This window comes from Acomys russatus, chromosome 16, assembly GCF_903995435.1.
Source record: "Acomys russatus chromosome 16, mAcoRus1.1, whole genome shotgun sequence".
Classification (NCBI taxonomy): Eukaryota; Metazoa; Chordata; class Mammalia; order Rodentia; family Muridae; genus Acomys; species Acomys russatus.
The window spans coordinates 538212-560010 of record NC_067152.1 but is presented as its reverse complement, the minus strand read 5'-3'; the positions used below and the strand labels follow the sequence as shown (position 1 = coordinate 560010).

Here is a 21799-nt window from a genome sequence, read left to right as displayed (position 1 = left end):
AGTCACAGTTGTTTGTCCCTAGAAGTCCCACAGCACTGAACTTGATCTTCACATCAGGCTGACCGCCAGTAAACGGCCCTAACAGAGTCCCCCCGGGAGGACCGGAAGCCACTGCTGCCTGCTGCCCAGCTCTGTCTACCTGGGAGGGTAGACACACCTCAGGTCAGGCCCATAATAACCTCCTGGAAGGCCGAGCTGGCAGTTTCCCTCACCTTCCCCCTCAAAGACTGCCCAATAAGCACCTGGGAACTGACTTTTCTTGGGAAAGGGTGCTGGCAAGAGCTGTCAGGGCCAAGGCAACAGTGAGAAGTTCAGTTCTCTGCTCTTTGGATGAACTGTGTAAAACATTTCTTTTAAAAGACACAATGTTAAAAATATTAAGAAAACATCTACAAAATCTGGAGGGCTGCCTTTTTCTTCAAGGGTAAAGCTTGCGGGGTGGTGGGGGAAAGACTTGAGGGCCCAGAACTGTAACTCTGCAGCACAGACAGAGGCACCTTCAACATTCATCAATTCATCACACTCTCAAGCCGTCCTGGGGGACAGCAAGTGTTCAGGGTGCAGGCAGGAGGGAAGGGCGCCAACTCCGGCAAAGGAGGTTCCTACTGTACGCCCCACCCTACACAAGAATGTCAGACTTGAGGGTAGCTGCCAAGGCCAGGGCATCAGGACTCTGCCTCCGAACCAGAGCTACTTTCCCGGCTGACTTCTATCTGGAGTGATGGCAAGCTGTCTAGCCGACTCTTCTTCTGGCGTGACTGTTCTTTCTCCTTAATCAGAGCACCCCAAGCCCTCTGAAGCTCCGAGTCATCTTCCTCAGCACCAGATGCCCTGCGATCCACTTTCTTCGTGTTCTTTTCTTTGGTCTTGGGTGTAGATCCTAAGCGAGTCCATAAACCACCTGTTGGGGTGGGAAGACACTTTAGATTGGCAGTCAATGCTGAGTACCAGGTGGTTCTGAGGAAGCAGGCACACTGCCAAAACCTTCCATGCAGGTACTTGCCACCAGTCTGCAAGTGGACAGCCTGAGATTCAACAAAAGAGGCTCACAGCTCAAAGCAAATGTCTCCGCACCAGGCATAGAAGAATCACCTTAGATTTTCCTGCCACACCTGTCTCTCTCTCAGGTGAGAGGCATCATGCCCCATGCTGTGTAATACCTCAGTCTGCCAGCTCTAACATTCTGCAAACTGAAGAATCTATTTTACTATGAACCACTCTCAGGTTTGCAGCTATTAATCTTTAAAGAGTGTTGTATTGGGCTGAAGAGATGGCTTAAGAGGTTAAGAGCACTTGTTCTTGCAGTGGACCTGGTTAGCTTTCCAACCCCCACAGGACACCTTACAACAGTCCGTAACTTCAGGAGATCCACCAATGCCCTCTTCCAACCTCTAAGGGCACCAGACATGTACATAGTATACAGACAAGCATACAAGCAAAACACAGAAAATAAATCTCAAAAAAGGACAGAAAATAAATCTCAAAAAAGGAGTGTTTAATTAAAATTTAACAATATAGAAGTATGTGTTTAGAGTATGGTGGCATAGACACACTATGAGGTAATTAAAAGTTTTGTTTTGTTTTTATGAAGAGTAAGGAAGCAAGGAAGAATTTTTTTTTTTTTTTTTTTTTTTTTTGGTTTTTTGAGACAGGGTTTCTCTGTGTAGCCTTGGCCATCCTGGACTCACTTTGTAGACCAGGCTGGCCTCGAACTCACAGTGATCCACCTGCCTCTGCCTCCCGAGTGCTGGGATTAAAGGCGTGCGCCACCACGCCCGGCCGCAAGGAAGAATTTTATGGGAAAATACTGCATGAAAAGAACTAGATACATGTGTGGACAAAGAAACTAATGTGAAACTAATAAGAAGCAAGGGTGTGTAGCTTCTCCTTTCTGAACTTTCCTGCAGGTATGATGCTGATGTGATGATGCCAATGAAGGCAGTTGTGCTAACTGAAGAGGAGCAAGCACAGACTCTACTTCTTATGCTATAACACTGATCTCTACTCCTTCTCATCCACCAGTGAGTGGTGCTCACCTGATTTCCTTTCCCGAGTGTCGGAGTAGAGGCCTTTAACATCTTGTCTGGGAACACCTAGCCTACTATGTACATCCGAAGAGGGCTCTCTCCGAACCCCTTGGTTACTACTAAAAGCCTTTTCTGGAGAATATGGTCTTTTCCCTAACCGCTGGCGAATATCTGGAAAAAAGAAAAAGTATACCTGTTAGCAAGCATATGTTCTACTATCAGTACCAACAACCTAAGCCTTTGTCTTAGCTATAGTGTCTATTGTTGTGACAAAGCACCATGACTAAAAACAACTTAGGGAGGAAAGGGTTAATTTCACTCACCTTCCATATAACAACTCATCATCAAAAGCAGTGAGGGCAGGAACTCAAGCAAGGCAGGAACCTGGAGGCAGGAGCTGATGCAGAGGCCACGGAGGAATGCTACGTAGTGGCTTGCTCCTTGCAGTTTGCTCAGCCTGCTTTCTTATTGCACCCGGGACCACCATCCCAGGGATGGTAGTGCCCACAGTGAACTGGGCCTTCCCACATCAATCATCAATCAAGAAGATGTACCACAGGCTTGTCCACAGCTAATATGGCAGGAGCATTTTCTCAACTGAGGTTCCCTCTCCCGAGATGACTCCAGCTTGTATTAAGTTGATAAAAAAGTAGACACCACCAGACACCAGGAGGTAGCGGTGCACACCTTTAATCCCAGCACTCAGGAGGCAGAGGCAGAGGCAGAGGCAGATAGATCTCGGTAAGTTTGAGGGCAGGCTGGTCTACAGAGGAAGTTCTAGGATTGCCAGGGCTACACTGAGAAACCTCGTCTCAAAAAAACCAACCAACCAATCAACCAACCAAATCTCCCATAGTGAAGGAACAGGACTTGGTATGGGGCGGCTTCTAAAAGCCTTTCTGTTCATAACTGATCTTGCTTCTCTTGGTAAAACTTAAAAACTTGGATACAGAGGCTATCAGCTGATTGCTTGAAACAAAAGTTTTCTTGTTTCCTTTTTTCTTTTTTTGGCAGAACAAAGGAAAACTAAATTGCATACCAAAAATTTCTGTTAACAATAATGCAAGTTCCTGAGGGTAGAAGCCACATTTTTTGAACATACAAGTAGTTTTTAATAAGCATACTACACTTAACCAATAAGTATAATGAGAGTGGCAACAGGGCAAGGATAAAGGAACCATGTCCTAAACTAAGTGTGTTTCTCCTCCAAGCCTGGTACAAAACCATTGGGCCTGAGGTCTCCACTAACAAACAGCAGCAACAACAGCCACATGTTCATCAGCCTTAAGCCTGCTCTTGACATCTCATGAAAACTTAGCCCCACAGAGCTCAGGCTCAGCTTCCTTAGTGGATTCTCTTCCATCCTTCCTCCTTCCCAAGGTTCCATTCTCACTCCTTCCATCTTCACTGTCCTTGATCAAGTTCAACCCTTGTTATTTTGTTTTCTATGCCCACTCATTCTACCCCTTCAAAATCATCTTTTAAAATTAAGAATCAGATTATTTCCCACCTCAAAAGATAGTTTGCATTGGAGAAATGGTTCAGTGGGTAAGAGCATTGTCTGCTCTACCAGAGGTCCTGAGTTCAATTCCCAGCAACCACATCGTGGCTCACAACTATCTATAATGTGATCTGATACATAAAATAAATAAAATCTTAAAAAAAAAAAAAAAAGATAGTTTGCCAACTGCGCTCAAATCCTCCCAAGACTAAGCTCTAAAGCTACTTTCTCCAAAAGCCTTCTCCAATCTCTCAGCAGATCCGTGGCAGCTGCTGCACCTCCCCGAAGACTATGCACGCCAGCCTAGCTACAAGCACACCTCACACTGCTGTATCAGGGTTTGCCCACGTGTACAACCATGCTTCTAATCACCCAACTTAACTTTGTTGGTTTGGGGTATAAAATACCGTAGGGATTATTTATTATTATTATTATTTCAACAAAAATACTGCAATCTAGTTTTGCCAAAGTCTGGTTTTATCTATTTTCTCATGAACTCCAATGCCTAACTAAAGACTTAGATACAAGAATAATTGAATCAGTTCAGAAGAGCCTACCCTGGGCTCACCAGCTCTTAGGCATTCAGAAGCGTAAATGGTATTTTGGTGTTTTGTTTTGTTTTGTTGAGACAGAGGTTTTCTGTGACCTGGACTCCCTTTGCCGATAAGGCAGGCTTCGAACTCAGAGCAATCCACCTGCCTCTGCCTCCCGGAGTGCCAGGATTACAGGTGTGTGCCATCACGCCCGGCTCATTATTAAGTGTTAGAACTCTGAAGGGAAAAGTATTCCAGAAACCAGGAGCCAATGAATATCACAAAGTCACACTGCACACAAACTCACAAGGGATTTATTGCGAAAGGCATAGGAGGGTGATGGCCTCTGCTTGGGAGAGCTTGAAGCAGCAAAAATCCGAGCAGGAGGCAGGGTTTATCTAGGTTTTCTTGGGGGGAAGGGGTGCTTTCTAGGGCCAACTGGGATTGATGGAATTTGGAGCCAGACCTTTGGCTTTTTTTTTTCCTCTATAGGGCAGAGAGCTTGCTGCCTGCATCTTGACAGCCTGAAAACCTGGGAGTAGTTTAGGGGCAGGGCCTCGCCACGGAGGGGCTTACAAGAAGGAAGTCAGGAGAACACAGGAAGAACAGTACCTGGTTTAGTACTGCCAACTGCTGGCCGTGGACAAGAATGTTGACGTTTTTCATCTAAGAGGTGCCGGACATCTGCAAATTTCTCAGGAGGCAATTTGTTACCGATTCGGTTTTTTATATTGCTTGTGGATATACTATCTGCCCTCATGGAATTCCTTTAAGGGAAAAAAAGCAGGGAGAGCACAAGTAATCAACTTCAACTGTGAGGCTAGATGCAAGCAAAGTCTCATACTCGAGAAACACCATTCACTTACAAATACCATTGATATTTATAGTTAGCTCACTTAGAACCAGGATCAGCATGCTGCGAAGAGATGGTGACGGCATCAGGCTGCAGACTTTCACAGGGTGGTTTCCACCTGATGCCTGTACACTTTATCACAGAACACACAGCTGATGGTCCCTTCGGGGCAAACATACATTAAGCAGACACTTGCAAAGAGGCTCCTCCAGGTGCCATCTGTATGTGACACCGACACAGTAAGTCTACAATCCCTTCTTTAAAGCCGATACTTCTGTCTACAGATGAGACCCTCCTACTATGGTAGAGAGCATTACTATGCTAGAATTATCTATTAGTTCTATGAAAACCAAATACAAAGATGTGAACAAGGCCACACAAATCGACACTAAAAGGGCCTTTCTTTCCTATCAAATAATACCTCAGAAAGACGCAGGGCCTGATGGAACAGGCCTCAATCTCAGTTATTTGGAAGACTAAGGCAGGATGCAGGATGCAGGATGCAGGATGCTCACAACCTCACATCCTGCGTATGTTACATAGCTCCTTCAAATCCAGCCTACTTGTTTTAGTCTCAATTTTTCTTTTTCTTTTCTTTTTTCTTTTTTTGGTTTTTCAAGACAGGGTTTCTCTGTGTAGCCTTGGCCATCCTGGACTCACTTTGTAGACCAGGCTGGCCTCGAACTCAGAGCGATCCGCCTGCCTCTGCCTCCCGAGTGCTGGGATTAAAGGCGTGCGCCACCACACCCGGCTAGTTTCAATTTTTCAAAAAATGTAAATAAAATCTATATTTATTAAATCTGCTCATTAAAGTAACTATGGTCTCTGTTCCCGAGACCCACAGAGAAGAACAGTAGCATTTAGGCCTGGAGAGGGTGTGAGTTACAGGCAGTAACGTGGGTGAAGACCTAGGAAGGAATCTAGCAAGATGTACAGATTTTTAAACATGTGGGTTATTTTCTATAGCAGGGCAGACTTGAAGGACGCTATTTAGCTAGTGCAATATTAGTGGAAATGTCAGAAACTATCAAAAGGGATTAGGTGTAGTAGAGCACCTGTAACTCCAGCACGCAGAAGGCTGGGGAAGAATGACGATGCAAAGCCAGCCGGGGCTATGTACTGAAACCCAATTTCAAAAACAAACCAAAACCCAAAACCCAAACCAACAAACGGCTCTGCAGGTAAGGATACTTGCTTCCAAGCCTGACCACTTGTGTTCAATACTCAGAATCCACATAGTAAAGGAAAACTGACTCCACAAATTGTCCTCTGACCTCCACACATGCACTGTAGTGTAGGCACACATACATGAGCACACATGTATGCATTTGAGCATGAAAATTATAATAAAGAATTTTTTATAAGTAGTTAAATAATGATAGTGTCAAATAATGCACTACATATAGTGAAAAATATAACAAATGTCTGGAAATATAAGTGGTTTCATTTTCTATACTGTCTATGCAACAACTACTGCTTATATAGAGAAAAAAATTGGATGTTTCTATCAAACACCCACAAAGGAATGAAAATTAGGGTAAAAATAATTACAACATGAAGAGGAATTGCATTTGTAATTACCACTTAAAAATCAAAGTAAAGGGGCTGAATACATGGCTCAGCAGTTAAGAGCACTGGCTGTTCTTCCAGAAGACCAGAGCTTGAATCTCAGGACCTCCATGGCAGCTCACAACCATCTGTAACTCCAGTTCCTGGGGATCTCATGGTCTTTTCTGGTCTTTGAGGGCACTGCATGAATATGGCACATAGAAGCTCATGCACGCAAAACACTCATATATATAAAATAAAAGTAAATATTAAAAAAAAAAGAAAATCAAAGTTAGACATGGTGGTGTTATGACTTTAATCCCAGTACTTGGGAAACAGAAGCAGGCAGATCTCTGAGTTCGAGGACAGCCTGGTCTACAGAGTGAGTTCCAGGACACCGATACCAAAAAACCCTATCTGAAAATAGAAAATCACATTACAGAGTAGGAATATATACATACATACTACACACACACACACACACACACACACACACACACACACACACATCAGTGCTTACCTAGTATGTACACAAGAGGACCTTCTGGGTTCAACCCTCGGTATTGACAAAATAAATAAGTAAATTTAAAGTTAACATTGATTGAAAAGAGGGAGAGTATTTTACCTAATACTTTTCAACTGCGACTCCACTTCATCTGCATACATGGTCATTTTCATGCTTTTCTTTGGGGAGGGAGTGGAAATCATCTTCAGTTCCAGATCATAGTCCATCTCATCTGAGTCTGAGCTGCTCGCGCTGGACCGCCTGGACATGCTTCGCTCACGGGGCTGCTTGAGAGCTGGGAGCTCCTCGTGGCACTCCACCACGACCCTGTCATCTGCATCCATGTCCTGGTCCTCCTCTTCCTCCTCCTCCTCCTCAATAGGTTCCTCAGGGACATTCACTAACCCTGAAGAAATTTGACCCAAAGGTTAGCACTAACCCTAAGGCTGAGCTAACAAGCATGATCTCTACGTTTTGGCAGCAGGGCAGAATGCCGCCGCTGAAACTGTATTGGAGCGCTGTCTATAAGAGCTCACTGGGCACCATCCCCATTCTTATTTATTTCTCCTGGAGACTGGCCAAAGCATGAATACACAAGCATTCAGCTACAACATAACCAATCTCCGTTATTCATCAATATGCCAGGCTGATTTGTGACTCCTATGTCAACACTCGAGGCATTTTCAAGAACATCTGAAGACACACGCAGACTGAGAGTGGCCAAGGCCACAGCAACACCACCTTTTTTCTTATACTGTAAGCAAAGTCCTTTTCAATTAATTAACTGCCGTGTTTTCACATTTGTGTGTGTGCACTTTTATTTGCTAATTTTACTGCTTAAAAATGGCTAGGTGTGGTGGTGTATGCCTTTGATCCCAGGCAGCACTGAGAGGCTGGTGGATCTCTGAGAGTTCAAGGCCAGTCTGGTCTAATCGTGTGTTCTAGGACACCTGTGTTACAGAGAAAAAGTGTCTCGATAAATAAATAAAAAGGTCTTGTTAAATACAGTGATGAAATCTCATGTGCTGTAAAAGGATGGTAGTGTACCTCATAAAGAACATACCTATACTGGGGGGACTGGAGAAATAGCTCAGAAGTTGAGAGCACTGGCTGTTCTTCCAAAAGTCCTGAGTTCAATTCCCAGCAACCACATGGTGGCTCACAATTCTCTATAATGAGAGTTGCTGCCCTCTTCTGGCCTGCAGGGGTACAGGCAGGCAGAACACTGTGTATCTAATAAATCTTTTTTTTAAAAAGAAAATAACTATACTAAATAAGCCTTGTTCAGGCATGAGTTACAGTGCTGTCAGTTGTAAATTCGAGGCCAATTAATTAATGATGCATATTAAATCAGCTATCTTTTAAGCAGAAAAATGGGTACAACAAGGTTACATACTGATTAGGTGATGAGAATAATGTAATGTTTTGTATGGTTCAACATTCACTAGTTCCATATTCAGTGTCATTTTATGCCACATGATAGCTCTTAATAATAAAAATCAACATTAACTCTAAAGTTTATGGGCTATGGGGCTAGAAAGATGGCTCAGTGGTTAAGAGTGCATACTCCTCTTGCAGAGAACCAGAATCAATGACCTATAACTCCAGTTCCAAGGGAATCTGACACCCTCTCCTAGCCTCCACAGGCACTATACAAACCAACATCTCCCCGTTGATATATAATTAAAAAATCTTTTTAAAAAATGATTATGAAGGCGGGTATGGTGGCGCATGCCTTTAATCCCAGCACTCATGAGGCAGAGGCAGGTGGATCACTGTGAGTTCGAGGCTAGCTTGGTCTACAAAGTGAGTCCAGGGCAGCCAAGGCCACACAGAGAAACCCTGACTCAAAAAAAAAAAAAAAAAAAAAAAAAAAAGATTATGAAGTAATGCTTGTAAGTGGGAAAAGAGAATATAAAGTATATATTTAGGTTACAACAGTATCTTTTTTTGTTTGTTATTCAAGACAGGGTTTCTCTGTGTAGCCTTTGTAGACAAGGCTGGCCTAGAGCTCACAGAGATCCACTGGCCTCTGCTTCCCAAGTGTTAGGACTAAAGGTGTCCTACACTCAGCTGAGTATATCTTAAAGTATCTGAGTATCTTAAAGTAACTGAAATTGGAAAAGTATAACAGAAAATACATCTATTAATAATATGGAGATTTCAAAGATACAATTCTGTTTGTATCTGTTAGCTAAAAGTACACTCTACCTCTTCCTGCCTCAACCCAATGATACCAACATCTGTGCACACTATTTTGTCTGTATGCTGATTTGCTTAATTCTATAAAGTAGAAGACTGTACACAGCAAAATAAAATTCAATCTTTTAGAAGGCATAATGAAATGGTTCCTTTATAATAAACATACAAGAAAGAGAGAAAGAAAAGAGCCTCAAGTCATAATGTCCCATGTTTTGGCAGCATCCATATGCAAAAACCAATGTGTAAAAACACCCAACACAGCAGCCTACTCCCATTATCAAAAAAAGGGAAAACAAAGTCAGTCCATTTGGTAAGGTCGTTTTCATGCAGTTGTTGATAATTAATAGTAGAAAAATTAAGTTCCTAAGAAATTTTTTATTTTTAGTTTTCTCTCTGTAACATGTGGTCTTTTTTGTTAGAATAGTTTTATAAAAATCATGTGACCTCTTGCATGGGCAATTTAAAATTAACCATGACTTGACTTACTTTCCTCTATGTTTACAGAGGGTAGGGGCAATGAAGAGAGGATAATAAAGTTTGGAACCTTAAAAGACTGTGTTAAGAATAAAAATACGATTTCGAGAGCCAAACATGTGTATGTCTACCCAAGAGCTGAGCAGGCAACTACCGGAATGTCGGTGTTTATACGACGTCAAGCCAACGTCATCCCCAATCAGGGCTCTCTTCTTGATCACATCCCGCTGAATGCGACGGGAATGATATCTTCGCTTCCTGCAATATTGCCAAAATAAGCACACCATCAGAAACCAATAGGAAGGATGCTGAAGTCCACCTCATTCCAGCTCCACAAGGGCACAGTGTTAGGTGCCGAAACAGCGTTCTCATGTCATTTGCCACAGCTAGGAATGAGCTCTGCCCTCATGGCTCTCTAGTCCACAGGAGGCTCGGACATTCCGCCATAGCACACAAACTTCAGGATGAAAACAGCTCAAGTGGTGTTGCATTTTTAAGCCATGCTTGGTGGCATGTGTCTGTAATCCCAGCACTTGGGAGGTGAAGGCAAGAGGATCAGGAATCTAAGGTCCTGCCTGGCTACATAGGAGTCTGAGACTTGCCTGGGTTACATGAGGCACTAATTCAAAAAACTAAAAGCAAAACAAAATATTTTGCAGTGGTCACCAGTGAAGACAGAGACTTGAAACTGTCAAAGTGCTAAGACTAAAACACTCTTGAATGCCTAAGCATAAATGGGGCATCTATGTCACCCCTTCCAGGTCTCAAGAAACACTGTGGAAGAAGGGCCAGAAAGAATCAAGAGCTGGAGAAGGGTGAAGTGCGGTGAACACAGACTTCCTAGGTATAGCACGACTGCAGCCCTTTTGAACTCACAGCTGTGATGATTACCTGCACTGAACCTACACAAGACTGAGCTCATCAATTCCTGTTATGGAATAGGGAAACACTCATAGGGCCCCATGATTTATATGCAATTTGTAGTTGAGTTGGAAGGGAGAGATTTCTTCAGTGACTACTGGTAAGGTACCCATTGTCCCGTGGTCCCAAAAGCCCCAGTGAAACTCAGTTGGCCACTCATACACAAGACAGACATCAAAGTAGAAGGGAGCTGGTTGGAAGAGGAGTGGGTGGGGGCAGGAGAAGCCAAGATCAAACTATCAAAATGCATTATATACATGTACACTGATGTCATAATGAAGCCTATTATGTACAATAATTATATGCTAATAAAAACATTAAGATAGACAAACAGCTACCATATTTTAAGGTTTTCAGCTCACCATGAATTACTAAGAATTCCTTTCATGCCTCCATAATTTGGATTTCCATATTTCATGTAATACTGACTTCTTCTGGCTGCTCCAAGTTCCTTTTTGTCATCTGAAAGTTAATAAACAGTTACTTAGGGTTTCCTGAGTATGAAGATAATATAGACTGCTTGATTATGGATGTTTGAGGGTTTTTTTGTTTGTTTGTTTTTTTGTTTTATTTTGTTTTGTTGGAGGCAGGGTCTCATGCAGCCCAGGTTGACCTGAAATTTGCAATATAGCAATAAAAGGACCATATAATCTATCTATACTACTTTTGGATATATGCCCAAAAGGAATCAAAATTAGCTGTAGAGATATCTGAACACCCATGGTTATCAGAACATTATTTGCAATAGCTCATTCCATCAACCCTCAAAAGACTCTACAGTAACTTCAAGGCACTGTCCCAAATTGGGAAATACAGTGCGATCTTCTACTGAGACAAGATATTTCCTCTGCTGGAATATAGGGGCACAGAAATTATGTGGAAGTAGTATTACAAAGCTACCTTTGTCTACTATGGTAGACACTGGTGGCAATACTGATATGACCATCACCATGCGTTCCCATTGTGTGCTTCTGTTCCCTAGGAAGCCGTGTCAGTCAAGCTAAGCACTACAGGACTCATCTGTTATTCGGCACAAATTATTGGCTTACTTGCTGGCACTAGCAAAGGTGTGCATCCTCTATGACAAGCCATATGAGAACTTGGTGAAACAGGCAGACATGGTAGACAATGAGCTCTCCCACTGGGAGGAAGGGGGTCTTTGGCATTCGCTGGCTACTACACTGAGGTGCCTACATTGTTCAGCTTTATTTCACCTGAAACCAACCCAAAGACACCAAGGCAAAGGTGATGCATTCAAAGCTCTGGTTCAGGAAGAGTCTCTGCAAGATCTGACTTCTACTAGCACTGCTAGACTCTGGCCTAGGCCTTGGTAAGAAAGTCTCGAGTCCGTCCAGTGACTCCCAAGTGGGTTCAAGTGGGATGACAGTGGAACTGAAAGAACACCTTTACTACTGGCTATGACTCTGTTACCTACACTGACCAGGATGGTCACAGTGGTAGACCCAGTGTGTGCCCAAGGAATCTCATGCATTTCAAAGCCAGCAATCTTGCCACAGACATGGCGGTATCTTTGGGATAAAGCCCTGGATCAGACAGTGTACCCCTAACTAAGTCTATCCACAGCAGCACTTCAGTGGTGGGTTCTGCATGTTAGAGGGCACCCTGAGTATTGTCAATGCATTCTGGTCCAGTGCCCAGCCATCTATGGCTCCCACAAATTTCCTACTTTAATAAAACTTCCTTCTTAAAAACAAAGTCTCAAGCCAGATATGTAACTCACACCTTTAATCCCAGCACTGGGGAGGCAGAGACAGTTATATCCCTGACTTCCGCACCAGCCTGGTTTTCAGAGTCAGTTCTAGGACAGCCAGGGCTACACAGAAAAACCCTGTTTCGAAAAACAAACAAACAAAAAGTTCACAAAGTACCCTGCTTATTTTTCTATGTGGAATTTCAGAGTTAAGTAAAAGGGGAGGTAAAAAGGGAAGGTGAAGGAATGTATGAATAGTACGTAAAGAGGATAAAATGGGATCCAAGTACATCACAAGCATGTGTGGAAATGTAACAATGAAATTAATATAGATAACAAATACATATGTAAAAGAAATTCCTTCTCAGTCAATAAATTACTTTTTCATAAAGTATTTGTTTAAAAGGAGCTTTGGGAGCATTGAGGCTAACTTCTAGTCAACAGGAAAGTTTCATTCAGTAATTCATCATTCTATCCAAAAATCAATACCAAATATCAAATTTACCTTTTGTAGCAAATCTCATGTATAGTCTATTTCCTTTAGCAAGTTTGTTAGCTGGACGAAGATCATTTCTTAACAGAGACTCTTCTTCTACCTGAGACAACGTATCCAACTTAAGGGGAAAAAAAAGAAATATTTTCAATATAAAAATTTAAGCGTTTTTCATACTTTTTCTTTAGAGTAACCATTAAGAAACATTCTACCTTTTATACTCATCAGTGTTATGGTACTCATTCCTCTGGAGACTTCTGAAGCCAGATCTTCTCTATCATCATTTTCTATGTTATTATAAACATTTTTTTGTTTTGTTTTGTTTTGTTTTGGTTTTTTGAGACAGAGTCTCTCTGTGTAGCCTTGGCTGTCCTGGACTCGCTTTGTAGACCAGGCTGGCCTTGAACTCACAGCGATCTGCCTGCCTCTGCCTCCCAAGTGCTGGGATTAAAGGCGTACACCACCACATCTGGCTATTATAAACATTTAAAAAGTCATGTACATCTATGTGTTCGTGTGGGGTTATGTGCACATGAGTGCAGTTGTATGTAGAGGACAGGACAATGTGTGATATCATGTACTGGGTATTGCAGGCAGTTGTGAGCCATCCCATATGGATGCTGGAAATCAAACTCAAGGCTTCTGCAAGCATAGTATGGACCATCTCTATAGGCTTCTTTCTCGCTCCCTTTACCCTTTACTGTGTCTCCTAACAATATGTAACTGTGTGTCGGTCTTCCCTTCTACAATGTAGCCTCCAGTGAGGTAAGGGCTTTTTTTTTTTTAACTTGATATTTTTACTTAGTAAAAATGTTTCCAGAATTTGGTATATAGTAAACACTTACCATTTAAACTTGAAATGAATATACTCAGCTGAGGACACAGAACAGAGGCACACCACTTGCCTAGCATGTCCAAGGCCCTAGGTTTGTTCCAGCACCACACATACACAAAATGTTTCAAATGAACACACTTTAACATTTCTAACAACCCCTACTGCTTTTTTATATTTTATTGGTTAGGTAACACTTCAAAGTATTTCTTTTTATTTTTTATATTTTATTTAATTTTTTTATTTATGTGCATTGGTGTGAGGGTGTCAGATCTCAGAGCTACAGACAGTTGTGAGCTGCCATGTGGGTGCTGGGAATTGAACCCGGGTCCTTTGGAAGAGCAGGCAGTAAGTACTCTTAACCACTGAGCCATCTCTCCAGCCCCTCAAAGTATTTAATAAACCTATTTTCTCTTCTACACAAGTATAAGCACTATTCTAAAATTTCAAGATGAACTATTACAGCCACACAAACTAAAAGGCTAAGAGTCCAGTACACCTTCAGAAGGTTCCATGGTAAACGTTAGACAAAGAACACAGCTTACTAAATCTTTAAGTCTTACATTTAAAAAGACAGTAAGTATTTTTGTTCCAATAAAACATTACAAATATCTTTGTCCTATTACTAACCTCTACATCACTTGAATTCTCATCTTCAACTTCTCCTTCTTCAGTCTCGTCGTCATCTGAACTGTCTTCCAGCTTATCTAAAATGGAGTGTGAGGGACAAGAGGAACCTTACTGTAACCCCATCTTATAAAATTTAAAAAGCCCAATGTTTCCTGTTCCTATTGACTGATAAACCCAAGCATCATAATTTACCTCAGAAACGTCTGGTGATGCAGTGTTCATAATGCTCTACTCAAAGGCCCAGAACAGGACAGTGTACAGAATGGGCCTGGGCCCTCTTTGTGTAGTTACCTTTCTTGTTTTTCTCAGATGATTTGTCTTCACTGCTATCTCTGCTTCTTATCTTATCCTGGGCTGGCAGAGAGCTCATATTGATGAGAGCTCGTGTGGCTGTCATCTCATCCAGCCAAACCACATTACCTAAAATAAAGCATCACCCACATCCAAGTGTTAAATTTTTTGAGAGCAGATTTGGCATCGAGCTCATTGCCACAGCCTCACTGGCTATAGATGGCTGTTAGTTAATACAAAACCCAGCTCATGAAAAGGTATAAAAGCAGTGGTAAAGCATCTGATGAACGCCATCTAAAGCTACCCTCCCAAACCCAATTCTACAAAATAATTATTCTATGAACTGTCTGACGCCAAATGTGGCAGCACACGTTTTACAACCCCAGCACTTGGCAGACAGAGGCTAGAGAGTGCTAGGCCAATCTGCGCTACAGTAATACCTACCCCAAGAAAACCCTCCTGGAACACAGGGACTGCTATCTAAGTATTATCAGGTTAACTTTTTCTCCTAGGCTAAGAACAGAGGTTAAATAAAAACAGTTTGGGTCATAATTATTCATTATCAAAGATAGCAAGAACTCTTCAAAAATCATAAGCAAAAGCATTCTAAACAGAAACTGTGGGTATACGTACAGGAGGTGTCATCCAACCACTCAATGTGAGCTGGAGGATATTCCTTAAAATAGGAGAAGATATCCTGGGTACTCATCTCATCTACTCCACAAATGTAGATTGTCTCCAGTCTCACCTTGGGGATTGCTAGAAAAACAAGACACAGAAATTTCCTACCTGCTATGTAAAGCTTGCTAGCAATTCTTTACAATAGTTTAGATAATGATTCTAGAAGAGGAAAAAGCTGAAACAGAAATTATTTCAAAAGAACACAAAACAAGAGGGCAAGGTCAACTGCATTAATGTTTACATTGAAACACATTAAGCAAATGATGCAATTCAGAATAGGCACCCAGGGCTCAGCTTGATAAAATACATTGCCCCATAGGATTATTCACAGTATTAGAGCCTGTCTCAAACCCTACAGTCTCGTCACACACACACACACACACACACACACACACACACACACACACACACACACGACATCCTACAAATCAATTTTTTAAAATCTCAAAATAAAAGTGAGCAAAAGATGTAAAAAAATTTTACACAGACAGAAATATAAATGGCAGGTCCAATATGAAAAAATGGGATGACTTTCCTAGTAATTTGGAAAATTCATATGAAGAAGATACCAAGCTGGATGTGGTGCTGCACACCTTCAATGCCAGCATTCAGGAGGCAGGCAGGCAGGCAGATCACTGTGAGCTCCTGGCCAGCCAGGGCCACATAGTAAGACACTGTCTAAAACCAACCAAAAAGATACCAGTTTCCACTGGGCAGACTTTTCTTTTTCATGAAACAAACACTGGCCACATGGGAAGAGCTGCTCCTTCTGCTAGGAGAAGCAATGACAAGGATACCTCAAAGGGTATCAGAATGTACTGTAGCATATACCCTAAAATATCTATGAATTCTCAGCCTAACCCTAACACACATGTGTGTTCACAAAGTAGCTCATACAACAATGTTCAGGGCAGCACTATTTCTAATAATCCAGCAGCCATGAAGGTATTAAGCTATGGCTTACCCATATCATATTCATAGTTTACTCAAACTATACTATAGAAATCACACACACACACACACACACACACACACACACACACACACACACAGAGAGAGAGAGAGAGAGAGAGAGACAGAGACAGAGACAGAGAGACAGAGAGAGACAGAGACACAGAGACTGAGATTATATACCAGAGATTCTAAAACATATTGAGTGGGAAAAAAAGTTATCAAAACTTCCTGGGGTCAGGGAGATGGCTCAGCAGTTAAAGCACTGGCTGCAACATAAGCCCAAGGAGCTGAGTTCCAGTTCCAGATGCCATGTTAAGAAGCCAGATGCAGTGGCATGCATCTGTAATCCCAGTCTCTACATGGCAAACAGAGACAGAGCTTACGGGTCAGCTGGCCTGGAGAAGATAGCACAGCAGACATAGGAACTCTGCCTCAACAAAGTGGAAGAAACTACCCCTAGAAGTTGTCCTCTCACCTCTATATGCATGCTACAGCATGCACTCACCCACAAGTAAATACATCATTATGTAATATTAAACACCTTAATAGCCATAGGAAGTCTGATCCCATTCACAATACATTGAAAAAAGTTGTTACATCTGGTGAGAAAAAAAAAAGTTGACAGCCATCAAAAGAACATTCATCTGAATGTTTCCATGAAATACTTCAAGTAGATTTTCTCTCATTCTCTCCCTCTTTCCCCTTCCTCCCCCTATCCCTTTCTCTCTGTCCCGGAGATAGGGTTTCTCTGTGTAGCCTTGGCTGTCCTGGACTTGGTCCGTAAACCAGACTGGCCTCAAACTTACAGACCCACCTGCCTCTGCCTCCCGAGTGCTGGGATTAAAGGCGTGCACCACCAACGCCTGGCCCAAGTAGAATATCTTATTTAAACTTTTTATGTATGTATGTATGTATGTATGTATGTATGTATGTATGTATGTATGTATTTAGATTTATTTATTAATTTTATGCATGAGTGTTCTATGTGCATATACACCTGCAGGCCAGAAGAGGGCACCAGACCAGACCACATTATAGATGGTTGTGAGCCTCCATGTGGTTGCTGGGAATTGAGCTCAAGACCTCTGGAAGAGCAGCCATTAAGAATTTGTAAATCCTTGTATATCTACTACCTGGTTTTAATTCCTTAAAACACCTCAAGCAGAGACTAAAGGGAAGAAGCTGTGGACCAGGAGTAGTGGGAAGGAAGCAGAGCAGAAGGGAGTACTGGACAAAGCTCGATACGGACATGACAGAAGACTATCAACCTGTACAAGTAGTATTAACTTTTAAAGCTTCTGCAAATAAAAATCCCGTACAAAACCAGAGCCTCATAACTTCCCTTCCTCACTTCCTCTTCTCAAGTAAGTCTGACAAAAATTCAGTTCCCATTACTCCCAAGCATGTTTTTCTGTTAGCTGATACATGAAAACAGGGCGTGATGACTCATGCCTATAATCCTAGCACTCAAAAAACCGAAGCGGGAAGATCACCAACAAGTCAAAGCTAATTTGGTCTATAGAGTTAGTTTCAGAAAAGCCTGGACTACAGGGCGAGGCTCTGTCTCAAAAGCAAAATTTAAGCAAACACGTATTATTTATTTCTTATATAAACAGTCAAAGTCCTTTCCTTTAGATGTCTGAAATATATATTGCATAACCCTTCTCTATAGCCACCCCCCATGCAATTCGACAGCCAGGTCTTCTCGCTCCGACCTACAGCTACAGCCCATCGGTCCGCCTTTGCCAACTCCTCTGCCCTTCCTGTTCTCCCAGGCTGGTAACTAGCATTTGACGCTCTGCTCCTACTGAGCTCATGTAATTTAGAGTTCATAAACGGAATCATATGCTACTGTTTATCTGTGGCAGGATTATTTCACTTAACATAAAGATCTCTACTTCTATCACATCACAATGACAGGGTTTTGGTTTTTATATAGCTAAAAAGTATTCCATGGGAATCTATTCATTAGCTTGTAGGGGAGGTGTAGCTCAGAGATGTAGCTAGCATGTGCAAGGCCTCAGCTTGAATCCCTAGCACCACAAATGTACATTTAACTAGATTCCCTGCCTTGGCTATGTGAGCAGTGCTACAGTAAGTAACAAAATGCACAGGTATGCAGATGTCTCTTCACACACAGATTTTCTTCGGTTATAGGTTCAGAAGTGGTGTACTTTTTAATTTGTTTGTTTGTTTGTTATGTATACAGTATTCTGCCTGCAGGCTAAAGAAAAGCACCATATGAGCCACCGGTTGCTGGGAATTGAACTCTGGACCTCTAGAAGTACAGTCAGCTGAAGTGCTCTTCACCTCTGAGCCATCTCTCCAATGCTATTTTTTAATTTTTTTTAAGGAACACACATAGCCTCTTGCTCCATACAGCTCCCTAATCTGCATTCCCACGCACACTATTTTGACTAGTTTGGATATGGAGTGTCCACTGTGGTTTTAAGTGCTTCATCCTCAGCCTGAAGGTTACAGACTAGAGCTCTGAGGAAGTTGGGCTTAGATGGCAGAGGCAGGTCAGCAGGTAGGGGAGGGGGCTTTGAAAGTCACACCCAACTATGGTTCCAGCCTCTCCCTGCCACATTCCCACTCTTGTGCACCGAGCTCCTGTGTGAGGGATGCACGCCCATGGATTTCCTTCCCCTCTCATGTACTCTATCTAAAGAGTCAGCCCAGCTGTGGCAACGGTAGGAATTTACCAAACTTTACCTCCCTGCCATGACAGACTGTGACCCTCTGAAATCTTGAGCCAAAATAAATCCTTCCTTCAGCTGTTCTATCAGGCGTTTTGTCACAGCAGTAGGAAAAGTAACTAGTTCTTTCTTCTTGACACACTTGCTAGTGCTTGTTAGCAACTCCAATGCATGCAGCTATACCCAACCTTCTGAACTGCAACAGCATCTTTCTCTACAGAGCTCATGTTGGAGAACCATGTAATCAAGTTATGAAACAAAACAAAGCTCACACATCCCAAATCTCATCATGTACTAACAAAGTTATAGCTTTGATTTATGCACATTCAAAGTTACCCTGGGCACATGCGGGCCCACAGAGCACAGGTTGGGTATACCTGAGAAAAACTTAGGAGATGGAGAGATGGCTCAGTGGCTAAGAAAACTCTTGCAAAGGACCCAGATTTGGTACCCATAGGTGCTCTCAGGGACTGTATGCACATGGTACACAGACAAACATTCAGGCAAAACACTCATACACAGAAAGTACAATATATTCATTCTTTTTTTCCTTAAAGACTTGTACAATCTGAAACAAATTACCAAAAGAAAATACGAAGAAAGCTTCAGGTCACTGGAACAGAAAAGGATTTTTTGGATAAGATCCCCAAAGTCCAAGAAATAAAACTAAAACTAAACAGATGTATTACACCAATCCCAAAAACTTTCACAGTAAAGGAAATAATCAAAAGGATGAGGAGACTGGCTGGAGAGATGGCTCAGAGGTTGAAGGCACTGTCTGTTCTTGCCAGAGGTCCTGAGTTCAGCTCCCAGCAACCACACCGTGGCTCATAACCATCTATAATGAGATCTGGTGCCCTCTTCTGGCGAGTAAACACACAGCAGGCAGAACACTATATATAATAAATAAATCTTAAAAAAAAAAAAAAACAGAATGAGGGGCCGGGCGAGTTGGCACACACCTTTAATCCCAGCACTCTGGAGGCAGAGGCAGGCGGATTGCTGTGAGTTTGAGGCCAGCCTGGTCTACAAAGTGAGTCTAGGGAAGCCAAGGCTGCAACAGAGAAACCCTGTCTCAAATAACCAAAAAGAATGGTGAGACAATCTATAAAATAGGAGAATAATTTTGCAAATTATACCTCCAACAAGAAATTAACATCTGGACTATATAAGGGATTCCAAAACCCCAACAGCAAAAAAAGAAAAAGAAAAATCTAATTTTAAAAGGGGCAATATGGCTGTGCATGGTAGCATAGGCCTTTAATCCCAGAACTGAGGAGACAGAGAGGAAAAAAAATGAAGGGTAAGGATGTGCCAGCATGGTAATACTGGTAGTATACATCTGTAATTCCAGCACCAGAAAGACAGAGGAGGCAGGATGGCTGCCCTGAATTTTAGGCTACCCTGCCAGGTCTACATAGCAAGAAAAACATCATCTAAAAACAATAACAACAACAACAAAACCAAAGAGCACTTTCTTGGCTCTTGGCAGTAGAGGTTCATGAGGACAGAGCACCCTCAGGCTTTTTTTTTTTTTTAAGTTTATTTATTTATTATGGTGTACACAGTGCTCTGCCTGCATATGCACCTGCAGGCCAGAAGAGGGCACTAGATCACATTATAGATGGTTGTGAGCCATCATGTGGTTGCTCAGGACCTCTGGAAGAACAGTCAGTGTTCTTAATCACTAAACCATATCTCCAGCCCCCACCCTCAGGATTTTCCCCCTCTCAGGATTTTTTTTTTTTTTTTTTTTTTTTTTTTGGTTTTTCGAGACAGGGTTTCTCTGTGTAGCCTTGGCCATCCTGGACTCACTTTGTAGACCAGGCTGGCCTCGAACTCACAGCAATCCACCTGCCTCTGCCTCCCGAGTGCTGGGATTAAAGGCGTGCGCCACCACGCCCGGCTCTCTCAGGATTTTTTAATCCCAGCAAACACACACTGTGAAAGCAGCAGGACAGACAGTAAGCAGAGACTCATGCAGGAAAGGAAGCACTCATTCTAGCCAAAAGCTAAAATCTAGAGAAGACTTTAGAAGGCCATGATAAGTGAAGAGATGGCTCCACAGAATGTAACAACAACAACAACACACACACACAAAACCACAAACAAACAAACAAACAAAACAAGACAGAGCCAGGCACCTTTAATCCCAGCACTGGAGAAACAGAGGTAGGTGCATGGATCTTTGAGTTCAAGACCACCCTGGTCTATACAGTTAGATCTAGGCTAGCCAGGACTACACAGTGAGACCCTGTCTCAAAAGGAGGGGAAAAAAAAAAAAAAGAAAAAAAAAGAAAACAAAATAACTCCCAGTGATGAAACAGGAAAAAGTCTGGGTGTTAGGGAGAATACATATTTGTTTATCTGCTAAAATGGACTTAATCACAAAGCAAGTCCAGGACAGCCAAGGCTAACACAGAAAGACCCTGCCTCAATAAACAAACAAACAAACAAACAAACAAACAAATAATAAATAAAATGGACTTAATTACATGAGTTAGGAAGAGGAAAAAGTAACAAAACGCAGTATCAACACCATCATTGTATATTAACAAAATATCACAATACTAAAAAAGAAAACCTACAGATTAAAAAAAAAAAAAAGGTAGTTTAAACACAAAAGCAGAGTGAAGGAGCTGGGTGTGGTGGTGCACGCCTTTAATCCCAGCACTCCCAGCAGTAGGGAGGCAGAGGCAGGCAGATCACTGTGAGTTCAAGGCCAGCCTGGTCTACAAAGCAAGTCCAGGACAGCCAAAACTACACAGAGAAAGCCTGTTTCGGGGGGAAAAAAAAAAAAAGTGAAAGAGTCTGTCTAGCTTGAGACCCATTCCACAAAGGGAGACCGATCTAACACTGCCTGGAGGGTGAGAACCAGAGGCTGAATAGCCCAGAGACCCCAGATAGAACCAAACAGAACCAGCAAGTGGGGAGTAAGGGGGGG

At 42.3% G+C, this 21799-nt stretch overlaps 1 protein-coding gene across 2 annotated transcripts in view; it reads right to left on the bottom strand.

The window, feature by feature from the left end:
• Window positions 1-113: 113 nt before the first annotated feature.
• Ncbp3 (nuclear cap binding subunit 3) overlaps window positions 114-21799 on the bottom strand; it is a 32556-nt gene continuing 10870 nt past the window's right edge. The window contains exons 4-14 of one of the 2 annotated variants that reach the window (XM_051157905.1): window positions 15155-15280; window positions 14522-14650; window positions 14231-14307; window positions 12781-12889; window positions 10927-11026; window positions 9798-9901; window positions 7088-7373; window positions 4674-4828; window positions 2037-2198; window positions 731-901; window positions 114-272 (exon numbers count right to left, since the gene is read on the bottom strand). In XM_051157905.1, coding sequence (XP_051013862.1) covers window positions 136-272; window positions 731-901; window positions 2037-2198; window positions 4674-4828; window positions 7088-7373; window positions 9798-9901; window positions 10927-11026; window positions 12781-12889; window positions 14231-14307; window positions 14522-14650; window positions 15155-15280 — 1556 coding nt within the window. In that variant the 3' untranslated portion in view covers window positions 114-135. Of the gene's footprint in view, window positions 902-2036; window positions 2199-4673; window positions 4829-7087; window positions 7374-9797; window positions 9902-10926; window positions 11027-12780; window positions 12890-14230; window positions 14308-14521; window positions 14651-15154; window positions 15281-21799 lie in introns of both variants that reach the window. The other variant, XM_051157904.1, reaches the window with a different exon arrangement.